This window comes from Anolis sagrei, chromosome 12, assembly GCF_037176765.1.
Source record: "Anolis sagrei isolate rAnoSag1 chromosome 12, rAnoSag1.mat, whole genome shotgun sequence".
Lineage (NCBI taxonomy): Eukaryota > Metazoa > Chordata > Lepidosauria > Squamata > Dactyloidae > Anolis > Anolis sagrei.
In genome coordinates this window covers 758296-774643 of record NC_090032.1, presented here as the reverse complement: position 1 = coordinate 774643, position 16348 = coordinate 758296, and the positions used below count along the sequence as shown (strand labels likewise).

The following is a 16348-nucleotide window of genomic DNA, read 5'->3' as shown; positions in this document are numbered from 1 at the left end:
TCTCTTCCAGCTCTAGGATTCTATCTATCTATCTATCTATCTATCTATCTATCCATTTATCTATCTATTATGGCAGAAGGGGGTGGACTAGATGGGGCCCCTTCTAACTCTAGGATTCTGCCTACCTACCTACCTACCTATCACTCTCTATCTATCTATCTATCTATCTATCTATCTATCTATCTATCTTTCTATCTGTTTTGGCAGAAGGGGGTTGGACTGGATGACCTTCTTTGGGGCCCCTTCCAACTCTAGGATTCTGTCTATCTACCTACCTCTATCTATTACTTGTTCCCCTACCACATCATTGATTCCGTGTGAGCATGAAGTCATGGCAGCTTATCCTATCTCTATCTATCTTTCTATCTGTTATGGCAGAAGGGGGTTGGACTGGATGGTCTTCTTTGGGGCCCCTTCCAATTCTAGGATTCTGTCTATCTACCTACCTACCTACCTATCTATTACTTGTTCCCCTACCACATCATTAATTCCGTGTGAGCGTGGAGTCTTGGCATCTTATCTTTGCATTTTGATACATTCCACCCAGATTAGAGCTTTGGTGACTGTAATGTCTTTCTATCATCAGCTCTTGTGAACGAGAGACACAAAAAGGTGGACCTGGTTTCTGATGCTTTGTTGATGTGCCCTAAATATGATAATGTGCAGATGAAATACAGGAATTTTAATTTTTCAATGTGTTCAATTCCAAAGCTCTTGACCTGCTCTTATGCATTCTATTGTGAGATGGTTGCAAATTTTATTCTTGAGTTTAGTAACTCTTAATTATGCTGTGACTTCCTCTTCTTGTATATGCCTGTGTTGTGATTTTGATGTCGTATGGTGGCAAAGGCTGTGTGTTTGTCAGCCAGACAAGACCGGGACAGCGCTTGCCACCTTCCCTTGGGTTTGGGCCCGTTTCCTTCCTCCCGATGTCCGTCGTTTTCCCGTCATGCTGACAGTTGTGTGCCTGTGTGTTCTTCCAGGGGCATGAAGGTGATTGAGAACAGGGCCCTGAAGGACGAGGAGAAGATGGAGCTGCAGGAGATCCAGCTCAAGGAGGCCAAGCACATTGCCGAGGAGGCCGACCGGAAGTATGAGGAGGTGAGCGGCTGGGGAAGGAGGAGCCTTGCCTGGGAACGATCCCTTTCTCAAACCCAGAAGAGCAGCCGCTGCTCCATCTAGACTGAGGCAGGGAGCCATTGGCATCTGAGTTGAAGTCATCTAAATACAGAGCCAATGGAAAGCTTTGTGTCATCGACACCACAAGGCTTAGTTGGGAATGTCCTGAATTACGGCTTTCAATGGGAACCTGTGAGAGAGAGAATGCCTCTTGGGTGCTTCTACAAGGCTGAAACCAGGCTTCCAATAATAATAATAATAATAATAATAATAATAATAAACTTTATTTATACCCCGCCACCATCTCCCCATTGCAGACCTCAATTTTCAAAACCCTGAAACCAAAAAAAAGTATTTGCTGGCAAAGCAATATAGTTTCATCTATGCTGATGATCATGCCATCACCGCTTAACCAGGGAGATTTTAAATCAACTAAATTGCTATTTTTAGATAGGGCTTCCCTGAAAGAGGAGCTCATTTTCAAAACCCTGAAACCAAAAAAACAAAAAACAACAAACTATTTGCTGACAAAGCGATATAGTTTCCTTTATGCTGACGATCATGCCATCACCGCTTAAACGGGGAGATTTGAAATCAACTAAATTGCTATTTCTAGAGAGGGCTTCCCTGAAAGAGGAGCTCATTTTCAAAACCCGGAAATCAAAACAAAAAACAACTATTTGCTGGCAAAGCAATATAGTTTCATCTATGCTGACGATCATGCCATCACTGCTTAACCAGGGAGATTTGAAATCAACTAAATTGCTATTTATAGAGAGGGCTTCCCTGAAAGAGGAGCTCCAGGTGCTTCCGAAGTACCTTCTTTGGCTCAGACCTAAGATTACCACATTTTATTATTTATTTATTTATTTATTTACGCCATTTCTACCCTGCCCTTCTCACCCCTGAGGTGGGACTCAGGGCGGCTAACACAGGCAGCAATTTGATGCCACAATATCAGTAAAAAATCATAATATATAACAAATTAAAACAGTTACAATCATAATCACAAAGTCACAAAGCCGTTTCCAATTGTCGTAACAGTCCTGTGGTCCGGGTTCAGTGTCTAAAGTGCTGCTGTGCCCACAAGCCAAAGGCCTGGCTCCAAAAACCACGCTTTTCGTTTTTTCCTAAAAGAAAGGAGGGAGGACGCTGATCTGATCTCGCTGGGGAGCAAATTCCACAAGTGGGGGGCCACCACTGAGAAGACCCTGTCCCGCGTCCTAACCAGACGCATTGTGAGCCCCTGGTGGCGCAGTGGGTTAAACCCCTGTGCCAACAGGACTGAAGACCGACAGGTTGCAAGTTCAAATCTGGGGAGAGGCGGATGAGCTCCCTCTATCAGCTCCAGCTCCTCATGCAGGGACATGAGAGAAGCCTCCCACAACGATGGTAAAAACATCAAAATCATCCGGGCGTCCTATGGGCAACGTCCTTGCAGACAGCCAATTTTCTCACACCAGAAGCGACTTGCAGTTTCTCAAGTTGCTCCTGACATGACAAAAAAGAAAAAAAACCCAGACTCATTTGCGAGGCTGGTGGGACCGAGAGCAGGACCTCCCCAGAAGATCTTAAATTTCGAGGTGGAACGTAGAGGGATTACGCCAACCAGTGCACACCCTCATTTTGGGATTAGATTGGAGTAAATACAGTATTTGGGGTGGAAATGGTTGGATTTGGTCACGCAGCCTGGCACAGGAATGGTCCTGGTGCGGCTTCCCTCTGCCTGTGTTGACCCTTTGCTCTTTGCCCAGGTGGCCAGGAAGCTGGTCATCATCGAAGGAGACTTGGAGCGTACCGAGGAGAGGGCTGAGCTGGCAGAATCGTGAGTACCCCTTCCTTCCTTCTTTCCTTCCTTGCTTCCTCCTGGCACTTCCTCCTTGGCACGTGGTCACTTTGCTGCATGTGCGCTTGCACTAACACGGCCGGCTCGGCTTGCACCCCGTTCGGCCAGGCCTGAAGCGTGGGCCTCGAGGGCCCCCCTCCCCTTCCTCACCTGAGGGTACTCTTCCCCTTCCTTCACCTCTTTCTTGGGTAGCACAGGTGGCTTTGGTTGACGCTATTAGATCTTGAAAAATTCCCTGACGGCTGAGACGGACTGGATGAGGGCTAACAGGTTGAAGCTTAATCCAGACAAGACAGAGGTCCTCCTGGTCAGTTGCAGAACCCACCAGGGTATTGGGTGGCAACCTGTGCTCAACGGGGTCACACTCCCCCTGAAGGCGCATGTCCGTAGCTTGGGGGTTCATCCGGGATTCAATGCTGTCGCTTGATGCTCAGATGTCAGCGGTGGCCGGGAGGGCCTTTGCACAACTCAAACTTGTGCGCCAGCTGCAACCATTCCTCGTGAAGTCTGACTTGGCAAGCGTGGTCCATGCCTTGGTTCCATCCAGATTGGACTACTGCAATGCCCTCTACGTGGGGCTGCCCTTGAAGACAGCCCGGAAGTTTGAACTGGTAGAACGGGCGGCAGCCAGGCTCCTTACTGGAGCAAACTATAGGGAGCATACAACACCCCTATTAAAACAGCTTCATTGGCTGCTGATAAGTTGCCAAGCCAAATTCAAGGTGCAGGTCATGACCTATAAAGCCCTAAACGGTTTGGGCCCCGCCTATTTCCGCCATCGCATCTCTTTCTATGAACCGCCACGAGCTCTAAGATCTTCCAGGGAGGCCCTCCTCTCGGTCCCACTACCGTCTCAAGTTCAGTTGGTGGTGATGAGAGAGAGGGCCTTCTCGGTGGTGGCCCCCCGTCTCTGGAACGCCCTTCCAAGGGAAATAAGCCAGGCCCCATCCCTCCCCTCCGGGGCCTTTTATGGCTTGATAGGCCAAAGCCAGCACTTTGAATTGTTGGGTTGTAGGTTTTTTTGGGCTATATAGCCATGTTCTAGAGGCATTCTCATCCTCACTACCTCTGAGGGATGCTTGCCATCGATGCAGGCAAAACGTCAGGAGAGAATGCCTCTAGAACATGGCCATATAGCCCGAAAAAAACCTACAACAACCCAGTGATTCCGGCCAGGAAAGCCTTCGACAATACTTTGAATTGTGTCCGGTAGCAAACCGGCAGCCAGTGGATCTTTTTGGGGCCCTTGTTCCCCAGAATCCTTTCCCCAAAGTAATTTTTTCCAAGCTTCACTATCTCCCCACATCTCTTGGGACATGGTCAAGTTGAAAACAAACACATTTAAGCAGAGGCTGGGTGCCCATCTGTTGGGAGGGCCTTAATGGTGTATTCCTGCCTGGGGGTTGAACTAGATGGCCATCTGTCAGGAAGGCTTTGGCTGCATAGCCTTGTATAGCAGGGAGTTAGACTGGATGGCCCTTGTGGTCTCTTCCAAGTCGCAAACTATGCAAAGTCTAGATGGGAATTGCAACACAAGTGACTACTTTAGGAAGCTGTCCCGAAGTCGTATCAAGGGGACCACCCTGCTAGGGTCTCCCACCCTATTTTTTTTCTTTGGGGGTCTCCACCACATCTGCTCAGCAGCTGGGCCAGCAGAGCAATGGAGGGGAGGCCGGGGGAGGGAGTCCTCAAGATGCTCCGCAGAAACCTTGAGCATCTTTGCTTCCATCTCCAGCCGAGTTTGAGAAGCATCCCAGCCCAAGGCAGGCTCAAAGAGACGGGTCGTTGGCCCTCCCGGGGGTCTGGCAGCACAGTTTCCATCAGTTTACGGGCAAAGAGTGCAATGGAAGACAAGAGGCTTTCTGGGCACGGCTGTGAGCAAGTCGGAAGAAGAGCCCAGTTGTTGTTGTTGTTGTGCAGGATTCTGAGAATTGCAGGCCAGAAGAACATGGGTGTGATCCTGGACTCATCGCTGAGCCTGGAACCTCAGGTCTCGGTGGTGACCAGGGGAGCATTTGCACAGTTAAAACTTGTGCGCCAGCTGCGCCCGTACCTTGGGAAGTCTGACTTGGCCATGGTAGTCCACGCTCTGGTTACATCCCGTATAGACTACTGCAACACACTCTACGTGGGGCTGCCTTTGAAGACTGTCCGGAAGCTTCAACTAGTCCAACGAACAGCAGCCAGGTTGCTAACAAGGGAGCATGCAACCCCCTTGTTTGCTACTGGGCCCAGTTCAAAGTGCTGGCTTTGGCCTATCAAGCCCTACACAGTTCTGGCCCAACTTACCTGTCTGAACGTATCTCCCCTTACGAACTAAGATCATCGGGGGAGGCCCTGCTCTTGGTCCCGCCTTCGTCACAAGCACATTTGGCAGGGACGAGAGACAGGGCCTTCTCAGTGGTGGCCCCTTGGCTATGGAACATCTTGGCTATGGAACATTTTTATGTGTACTAATTTATTGGAAACCGCCTTGAGACGCCAATTGGCTGAGAAGGGTGGTATACAAATATAGTAAATAAATAAATACATAAATAAATAAGGGACTGAAAGTAAATGGGTCAGCCTGAAGGAGCCAAAGTGCGCTTGTCTCTGCCCCCCAGTCACTCTTGAAAAGGGGTGTTTGGCTAATGTTTGGTGACGGACCCCTTGCCCGTTCTCAGGAAGGCTGAAACTCTGCTGGGTGTTTCCATCATACTGCGTGGATGTCCCCCAAGTGCCTTTCTCGTGCCCAAAGCTTTGGGGGTGTTTTCTGTCTTCTCTCTTTCTGGATCACATCTGGGGCTCACCTTTTCCTGTGCTGGGGACTTGCTCTTTCCCCCTCCTTATCCTTTTGAGATTGTCCAAGCAGCTTTGGAGGAACCTTTAGATGTGCATCCAACGTGTTGTGTGGATGTCCATTCCCCGCCATCATCCGTTGCACCTTGAATGTGTGGGGATTTCAGCCCAAAATATCTCCTCCAGGGCCTCCTGAATATAAGCATGGGTGAGATGCGTGAGAAGGCAGTGGCTCTCATAATAATAATAATAATAATAATAATAATAATAATGTATTAATAATATTTATTATTCATATTCAGACCTCACAACCTCTGAGGGTGCTTGCCATAGATGCAGGCGAAACACCAGGAGAGAATGCCTCTAGAACATGGCCATATAGCCCGGAAAACCTACAACAACTCAATAATATTTATTATTTTATTATTAAATCTATATGAATAAAAATGTAATGTTCGTTTGTGGGATTAACATAACTCAAAAACACTTTGGACAAATTGACACCAAATTTGGACCCAAGACACCTAACAACCCAATGTATGTCCTTCACTCAAAAAATTGATTGTCATTTGGGAGTTGTAGTTGCTGGGATTTATAGTTCACCCACAATCAAAGAGCATTCTGAACCTCACCAATGATGGAATTGAACTAAACTTGGCACACAGTTCTCCCATGACCAACAGAAAATACTGGAAGGGTTTGGTGGGCAGTGTCCTTTGGTTTTGGAGTTGTAGTTCACCTACATCCAGACATCACTGTGGACTCAAACAATGATTGATCTAGACCAAACTCTACACAAATACTCAATATGCCCAAAGGTGAACACTGGTGGAGTCTGGGGAAAATAGAATCTTGACATTTGGGAGTTGTAGTTGCTGGGATTTATAGTTCACCTACAAACAAAGAGCATTCTGAACCCCACCAACAATGGAACTGAACCAAACTTGGCACACAGTTCTCCCATGACCAACAGAAAATGCTGCAAGGGTTTGGTGGGCAGTGACCTTTGGTTTTGGAGTTGTAGTTCACCTACATCCAGACATCACTGTGGACTCAAACAATGATTGATCTAGACCAAACTCTACACAAATACTCAATATGCCCAAAGGTGAACACTGGTGGAGTTTGGGGAAAATAGAATCTTGACATGTGGGAGTTGTAGTTGCTGGGATTTATAGTTCATTACAATCAAAGAACATTCTGATCTCCAACAATGATAGAATTGGCTCAAACTTCCCATACAGAAACCCCATGACCATCAGAAAAGACAGTGTTTTCTGGTGGTCTTTGGCGACCCCTCTGACACCCCCTCGCGACACCCTCAGGGGTCCCGACCCCAAGGTTGAGAAACACTGCTCTAGAACATGGCCATATAGTCCAAAGAAACTTACAACAACCCATTAATATTTATTATTATATTATTAAATATTATATAATATCTATATAAATATTATATAAATATAATAAATTATTATTATTATTATTTTATTTCTTTCCTGCTTCTCATGGATTGAAGAGGGTCACAGCCTGGGGTCTCCCGGTGTTTTGGGCTTCAGGTGCAAGGTGTCTCACAGCCGGAGGGCCAAAGGTTGAGTGTCCAGCTCATGCGGTTCTGGGCAACGCAATGCTTGTGGGTGCCTGCACCCCTTACTTAGAGTAGCCCCACCCTTCATTAATGCTGTGTATTGCCTTATTTCACCCACCCGACCTCTTCCTCAAGGCAAAGAATGCGGAAAGAGCCCGCAGCCCAGTCGGGTTTGTGGAATCTCGCCCGCAACATGCTGAGTTGCAAAAAAGGGGAAGCAGAAAACAAATTGAGAAAAGCCTCGGAAGGGTGGGGCCGCCCAATGGAAACTGTGTGCAGCCACCCTCGGGGTTTGCAGAGATATTTCCGTGCCGGAGCAATCTGGGCAGACCTAAGGGATAGAAACTTGGCTTCAATAGGAAACCTACAATTGTGTGTGTGTGTGATTTGCATCAGTTGGTAGAATTGTGGCATCGCTTTGGGGCTTGGGGAAGTGGGGGGGAGTCGCCCTTCATTGCACACCTCGACGTAAACACAAAATCTTTGCAAACTCTTCTTCTGGGGTGCCTAGACAACAAGGCCCATCGTTCCCAGCTGGAACGCCAACTGTGGGAGGATGGGAGTTGGAATTGGGTGCCTCGCAAGGTCATGCAATGGGAGAGGCTTACCTAGAGAGTGCATCTACATGGGAGATTTAATGCAGTATGGAAAAAAATGGATCCTGGAACCCATTGGAGACCTTGAATGGCGATGACACAAATCACAGAATGAACCACGAAAGGTTTTCTTTTGCACACTTTTGTGGGAGTTTGTTGTGCAGCCACTAGCACAGTTTTGAAGCTAGCTTTGCACCGCATTAAATGGTCAGTGTAGATGCGCCACAAGGGGCAAAGCCTCCTCCGGTGGGTTTCTCACCACCACCTCTCTCCCCACCACGCTTCGGGGCCTTGGTGAGCCAGCGTCCGAATTCCCCCGCTGTGGCATGCAACCTTTGACCGCGAAATGCTTTCCCGCTGACCGAGCATGTCTGTTGTGACCAACCATTTATTTTGACTTCTTTGTCCCTTCTCTCCCCGCCCCGCCTGCCCTGTTTGATGGCTCCGCTTTGTGTCTTGTTGTTGTTGTCGTCGTTGTGGCTGCTCCTCCTCCTCCTCGTCCTCGGCCCCTTTCCCGCCTGACAACGCGGCCCTGCCTTAACAGTCGCTGCCGAGAGCTGGATGAGCAGATCCGGTTGATGGACCAAAACTTGAAGTTCCTTGCTCAGGCTGAAGAGAAGGTACTAACCCTGGCCCCGGCCCCCTCCCTCCCTCCCGCCGCCTCCTAACGCCCCTCTCGCCCCTCCTTCCGGCGCATCTCTCCTCTCCTCGCTCTCTCTCTCTCGCTCGCTCTTCTCTCGCCGACTCCGACCCGCTGACGTTGTTTGTCTCAAGCAGGTGACATCAAAATGGCAGAGAAGCCTCATGGGCCAAGGCCAGGCCCACTGCGGCTTCCAGGCATCGGGCATCTTTCATGCCTTACCCACACCTCGCAGGCCATGCAGTTGTGTGCGCGCTCTTCTGAAGTGTCTACATTTGGTTGCACTCACACATTCATCCAGCAGCACCATTTCAAAGCAGGCATCATAGAATCCTAGAGGTGGAAGAGACCCCAAGGACCCTCTTGTCCAACCCTCTAAGAGAGAGATGGATGGGTGGTCAATAACTGAAATATTGAGAATCCTAGAGTTGGAAGACACCCCAAGGACCATCCAGCCCAACCTCAGATGGAAGGATGGATGGACAGACAGACAGACATAGATAGATGACCAATCATGGAATCCTAGAATCTTTGGAGGAGACCCCAATAGCTATCCTGTCCAACCCTGTGAGAAAGGGATGGATGGTCAATAATCAAATCATAGAATCCTAGAGTTGGAAGAGACCCCAAGGACCAACCTCAGATGGATGGATGGATGGATGGATGGATGGATGGATGGATAGATAGATAGATAGATAGATGACCAATCATAGAATCCTAGAGTTGGAAGAAACCCCAAGGGCCATCCAGTCCAACCTACATAGGTAGGTAGGTAGGAAGGTAGATAATTAATGATTGAATCATAGAATTCTAGAGTTGGAAGAGACCCCAAGGACTACCCAATCCATCCTCAGATGGATGGATAGATGGATAGATTGATAGATGACCAATCATAGAATCCTAGAGTTGGAAGAGAACCCAAGGGCCATCCAGCCCAACTTCAGATGGATGGATGGATGGATAGATAGATAGATAGATAGATAGATAGATAGATACTGACCTATCATAGAATCCTAGAGTTTGAAGAAACCCCAAGGGCCATCCAGTCCAACCTTGATGGGTATGAAGATAGATAGATGATAAATGATTGAATCATAGAATCCTAAAGTTGGAGGATACCCCAAGGGCCATCCAGCCCAACCTCAGATGGATGGATGGATAGGTTGGTTGATAGATGACCAATCATAGAATCATAGTATTCTAGAGTTGGAAGAGACCCCAAGGGCCATCCAGTCTAGATAGATAGATAGATAGATAGATAGATGATTATTGATGATGGAATCATAGAATTCGATGGGAGGAATATTTTGAATACTGTGGGCAATTGATCCCACTTTTCGTACAAATTAGTGAAGGGTTTATTATTATTATTATTATTATTAACTTTATTTGTACCCCGCTAGCATCTCCCGAAGGACTCGATGCGGCTTACACGGGCCGAAGCCACAAAACACAATACAATAGAAAACATAACACAGCAATAAACAAAGCAAATCAAACAATTAAGCAAAATAACCACAATGACAATACATCAAGACACTATTAAAACTGGTTCGGCCAGCACAATGGGGTACAGGGTTAAAAGTGCTGAGATGGCAGGAGGAACGTAGGATTAAAGGTGCGGTGTGCAGCAACATTAGTTGTGCTAAAGTGCATCTAGGACTTGGGATGGGGATTCCTAATCTGCGAAGGCACATCGGTTTAGAATATTTTCTTGGTGTCAAGCTATGTTCTGTTGGACTCTTTGGAGGTCTTTAAGCAGAGGCTGGTGGGCATCGTTTAAGAGCGCTGTGTTCTTGTGGGCTCAGTTGCCTCTGTAGTCCCTTCTGCCTGGGGTTTAGAACTTTAGGTGCACAATCCCGGCATGACGGTTGGGAGTGAAGGAACAATAGAGAGAATGTTCTCTGTGTAGAGCATTGCCTACTTAGGGCTGGACTGCTGAAAGCACATGGAGTGGATTTCAGTAGGACCGGTTCAGCCTGGCTAGGACCACCCTGATAAGGTTTCCTGTTATCTGATCCTCCTGCGCCCATTCCTTTTGCACACAAATCCCTTCCGCTTGGCACACAGAACCGAAAAACAAACACAAGCGGAAAGCCCATACACCATCCCTTGTTTGCCATTAGAATCATGATTTTCAGCCACGCAAAGGACCTTGGGAGCATGAAGCAAAGCAAATATGAAATTGCAGTGATCAACGTTTTAGGAAAGTTGCTTTGGGGACCACAGCCCTTCCCCATCTCAGGGAGGATTCTGGGAATTGTAGTCCCAAAAAAACCTCTGCAAACTATAGAAAGGAGATTAAAAAGAGAGTTTTGATAAGTACGAGTGGCTTACCTGTAACCGTTTCTTCAAGTGGTGATCTGTGAAATTCGCACGTATGGATGTGCGAATTTTGCAGACACCATGAAGAAGAAATACTTACCTGTAATTTGGTTTCTTCGAGTGGTGATCCGTGAAATTTGAATATACATATGTGCGATTTCACAGGCACCACAAAGAAGTACGAGTAGCTCTCCTGCAACTGTGTTTCTTCGAGTGGTGATCTGTGAAATTTGCATGTATGGATGTGCAAATTTCACAGACACCATGAAGAAGTACGAGTTGTTTACCTGTAACTGTGTTTCTTCGAGTGGTGATCTGTGAAATTCGCATGTATGAATGTGCAAATTTCGCAGACACCACGAAGAAGAAGTATGAGTTGTTTACCTGTAACTGTATTTCTTTGAATGGTGATCTGTGAAATTCGCACATATGGATGTGCGAATTTCACAGACACCACGAAGAAGAAATACAAGTTGCTTACCTGTAATTATGTTTCTTCAAGTGGTGATCCGTAAAAATTGCATATCCATATGTGCGATTTCACAGGCACCACGAAAAAGTACAAGTAGCTCTCCTGCAATTGTGTTTCTTTGAGTGGCGATCTGTGAAATGTGCACATTTTTATGTGCAATTTCACAGGGACCACGAAGAAGACGTACGAGCTGTTTACCTGTAACCAATTTTCTCCAATTGGTGATACGTGAAATTCGCACGTATGGATGTATGAATTTCACAGACACCCCGAAGCAGAAAGAGGCTCCCACAATCTTTGCTAATTCTGTGAAGTTTCCAAGGAAACCCAAAAGGCCTGAGAGGTCATTCATAGAATCAAAGAGTTGGAAGAGACCTCCTGGGCCATCCAGTCCAACCCCATTCTGCCAAGAAGCAGGAATATTGCATTCAAATCACCCCTGACAGATGGCCATCCAGCCTCTGCTTAAAAGCTTCCAAAGAAGGAGCCTCCACCACACTCCAACTGCAAGGCCTGCAAGGTGTCCGGCAAGTGCCCGCGGCCCCGATCCTCCAAGCAATGGCTGTTCTCCTCTGGTTCACGGATTCACTCTTCTCTCTCTTTCTCTCTTTCTCTCTCCCTCCTGTCCTTTCCCTCCTTCCCTCCCACCCTTGGCCACCCGCCCCTCCTCTCTTTCACGGCTTTCTCTCCGATCCTTCCCCCCAACAAACACTTGCAGCAAATGCTCAGAGCTGGAAGAGGAGCTGAAGAATGTCACCAACAACCTCAAGTCGCTTGAGGCTCAGGCCGAGAAGGTAGAGTGCCCCTCTCCCACCCCAAACCCTCCCTGAACTACAACTCCCAGCATCCCTGGAAGGCGGCAGGATTCCATTCACCATTTCCCATATTACGGTGCTGGAAGACCTTGTTAAGCCATCAGACTCTTGTTTCCTTGACTGAGGCTGATGGGAGCTAGAATCCAAAATAGAGGAACTATGTTTTCCCATCTTGTCCCTGTGTCAATGGAGAGAGTGCTGGGAGCCAGTGTGAATTTTTAAAATGCTGTTTATATTTAATTCTGTTTTAGTGTTTGTATATTTTTAAATTGTATGTTAAGGTTTTTATATTAAGCCATTTTGAGCCTAATTTGGGAGACTCAAATCCCACCCAGATAAAGCTGGGTATTAATAAATATAGTAATAGTAATAATAATAATAATAATAATACACTTTATTTATATTCGGCTCTATCTCACCGAGGGGACTCTGATCGAATTACAACATAGACCAATAGGCAAATATTCAGTGCCATTAATACAGTGGAATAACAATGATACACAGAACAGAGGTAAAGGCTTCCCCGTTCATTTCCACAAATACACAGAACAGAGGTAAAGGCTTCCTCTTTCATTTCCACAAATACCCAGATTTAAAGGCTTTCCCTTTCATTTCCACAAATACACAGAACAGAGGTAAAGGCTTCCTCTTTCATTTCCACAAATACCCAGATTTAAAGGCTTTCCCTTTCATTTCCACAAATACACAGAACAGAGGGAAAGGCTTCCCCTTTCATTTCCACAAATACACAGAGATAAAGGCTTCCCCTTTCATTTCTGGCTCAACTCCCGCCATGGGGAAGTGCTCTTGTTCCATTTCCAAGCTGAGGAACCTGTTGTCTGTAGACACCTCACGCCATATATACACATACAAAACACATATGCACAAACTGGGCTACAGCAATGCATGGAAGGGGACGGCTAGTACATATATATAACACACGTACACACAAACCTACCTATACTCCGGTGGCGCAGCGGGCTAAACCGTTCAACTGCTGAACTTGCTGACCTAAAGGTCGGTGATTTGAATCTGGGGAGTGGGGTGAGCTCCTGCTGTTAGCCCCAGCTTCTCCCAACCTAGCAGTTCGAAAACATGCAAATGCGAGTAGATCAATAGATACCACTTCTGCAGGAAGTGAACGGCGTTCCATGCAGTCATGCCAATCACATGACCTTGGAGGTGTCTATGGACAATGCCGACTCTTTGGCTTAGACATGGAGATGAGCACCACTCGCTAGAGTCGGAATCAACTAGACAGTGTCAGGGGAAGCCTTTACCTTTACTTACATGGATCCAGGAATGGGGAAGATGATCTCAGCCTAGAGAGCTGCTGTCTTCCTTTAACCGGTCTTCCCTGACCAGGCAGCTTGAAGATGGGATGGATTGTGACTCCATCACTTCAATTATAATTAGGAATGATGGGGGTCTTAGTCTTGATACCTCTGGTGCCCAGAACGAGGAAGCTGTCTGTTGGAATGTGGTCATTTATTTTGGCCCTGACTTGTTTACCTTTTTGATTCTCTTCGCCTCCAGTACTCTCAAAAGGAGGACAAATATGAAGAGGAGATCAAGATCTTGACCGACAAACTCAAGGAGGTAAGTGCACTTTCACTTTGTTGGGTCAACAAAGCCACTTCTCCTGCATTACGTCTTAGAGGAGCAGATGAAGTTCTGTAAAATGAGCCTTTCCCATCGTGGTCAACTGTGAATACGCACATATGGTAGAACTGAGGCGGTGGCGCCGCCCACCTGCTACTTATACTCGCAAGGGGAGAGTGGGCGGGGCCAACCGCCAAAGTTTTTCAAATCTATCTAGAAGGTTCCGAAGCTGTCTGCTCAGGCGCAGAAACTACCATATGTGCGAATTCACAGGTGACCACTCGGGAAACTACGGTTACATGTAAGCAACCTATATTTACATAGAATTAACAGGCCTGGCCTTCCTCCTCAGTTCACCCCCTTCTCCCTCCATTGCAGGCCGAGACCCGTGCCGAGTTTGCGGAGAGATCAGTAGCCAAACTGGAGAAGACCATTGATGACTTGGAAGGTAGGCTTGAGCAGTGGGCGGTGGCGATGGGGAACCAGTTAAGCACCATACGCTGCCATGGAATGGGCTCTAGCCTGGATACTTACCCTGAGGAGGACAAGAGGGGTGATACCAGAGCTTGTGCCTTCCCTTTGGTCCTCCCGTTGTTGGCCTCACAGGGAGACAGACCTGGTGGCCTTTGGTTGCACCGTCCTGTTTTGTAGTCATTGGGGATGGATTCTCCTCCTTCAGAGGCAATTCACCTCTAAGTGTCCGTTGCCTAGGATCATAAGTACAGCAGATCTCCATATCCACAGACTTTGTATGGATATACAGAACCATGGATAATCCGGATTCCTATTGAAACTTGAGGCATCTGGCTCAGGAATGCTGTAGAATTGTTATGGAAGATGTAGATTAGACATGGGTAAACTTCACCCGTCCAGGTGCTTTGGACTTCAACTCCCACAATTCCTACCAGGTACTGTGGCCCATACCTGGTATAGATGGTTAAGATGTCATATCTACCTAGCTATTGGGACCTGAAGGTAGGCCTCTCTTAGGTCCATCACTTTATCATCTATCAGGACTTGAAGGTAGGCCTCTCTAGCTCCATCACTCTATCAGCTATTAGGACCTGAAAGTAGGCCTCTCTAGGTCCATCACTCTATCTATCAAGACCTGGAGGTAGTCCTCTCTTAGGTCTATCACTCTATCATCTATCAGAACCTGAAGGTAGGCCTCTCCTAGATCCATCACTCTATCAGCTATCAGGACCGGAGGAAGGCCTATCTCAGGTCCATTACTCTTATCATCTGTTGGGACCCAAAGGTAGGCCTATCTTAGGTCCAGCACTTTATCATCTATCGGGACCTGAAGATAGGCCTCTCTTAGGTCCATCACTCTTATCAGATATCAGGATCTGAGGTAGGCTTGTCTTAGTTCCATCGGTCTATCCATCAGGACCTGAGGTAGGCCTATCTTAGGTCCATTACTCTATCATCTATTGGGACCTGAAGGTAGGCCACTCTTAGGTCCATCACTATCATCTATCAGGACCTGAAGATAGGCCTCTCTAGGTCCATCACTATCTATCAAGACCTGAAGATAGGCCTCTCTAGGTCCATCACTCTATCAAGACCAGAAGGTAGGCGTGTCTTAGGTCCATTACTCTATCATCTATTAGGACCTGAAGATAGGCCGCTCCAGGTCCATCAGTCTATCATCTATTGAGATGTGAGGTAGGCCTGTCTTAGGTCCATCATGCTACCATCTATCAGAATCTGAAGTTAGGCTTCTCTAGGTCCTATCACTATCAAAACCTGAATGTAGGGCTCTCTCAGGTCCATGACTCTCTCATCTATCTATCGAGACCTGAAGGTAGGCCTCTCTTAGGTCTATCACTATAGCTAAAGAGGCTCAGGGGGGAAAGATAGGGGCCTGGGACTGTTAGGAATGGTAGAAGTTGAATTCCAAAACACACCCAGAGGGAGGGCCAGATTTTGCCCATGCCTGATGCAGAAGATGCCTAGAGGTCATATTTTGTTGAGCTAAACTGCAGCTACTGCATGGCGGTGCAAACATTTCAGAGCCATGAAATGGACAATTCAGTTTGGGAAGGACAGAGGCGCTTTGATTCGGAAGGCAGAGCAGGGCGAGGCTTCCCTGGGGGGTCGAGTCAGATGGCAGACCTTCCCTCGCCCTTTTCCCCGTTGGCTCCCATCCAAATCTCGCCGTTAGACGCAGAAAGAAAGCCTTGTGGGCGCGTGCCTCTCTGACCTGGCCCTCCCTCCCTTCCTTCCTTCTTCCCTCCCGCCTGCTTTTGGTTGCCCCTCCATCCTGGTTTCTTCCGCTGCCTTTGTTTTAGACGAACTCTATGCCCAGAAACTGAAGTACAAAGCCATTAGCGAGGAGTTGGACCACGCCCTCAATGACATGACCTCCATGTAAATACCGGTGGCGGGGGCGGGTTGTGTGTCGGCCTCTGCTTGCGCCTGCCTTGTGTGCTGTGGCGGAGTTGGGTGGGACGGGGACACGGGCGCGATGGAGCAAAGGTGCGGGAAGGCATGGTTTCGGTCAGGACGAGTTGGGAGCCAAATCGGGGGTCATTGACTGCACACCCAACTGCCTCCTGCTCCACCCG

General features: G+C 47.6%; 1 protein-coding gene across 15 annotated transcripts in view; it reads left to right on the top strand.

Moving 5' to 3' along the window:
* TPM3 (tropomyosin 3) overlaps positions 1-16348 on the top strand; it is an 80640-nt gene that overhangs the window by 54062 nt on the left and 10230 nt on the right. For 5 of the 15 annotated variants that reach the window (XM_067472295.1, XM_067472291.1, XM_067472293.1 and 2 more), the window contains 6 exons: positions 984-1101; positions 2874-2944; positions 12080-12155; positions 13713-13775; positions 14157-14226; positions 16073-16151. In XM_067472295.1, the coding sequence (XP_067328396.1) occupies positions 984-1101; positions 2874-2944; positions 12080-12155; positions 13713-13775; positions 14157-14226; positions 16073-16151 (477 nt within the window). Of the gene's footprint in view, positions 1-983; positions 1102-2873; positions 2945-8468; positions 8545-12079; positions 12156-13712; positions 13776-14156; positions 14227-16072; positions 16152-16348 lie in introns of all 15 variants that reach the window. The other 10 variants (XM_060757941.2, XM_060757934.2, XM_060757944.2 and 7 more) reach the window with 3 other exon arrangements.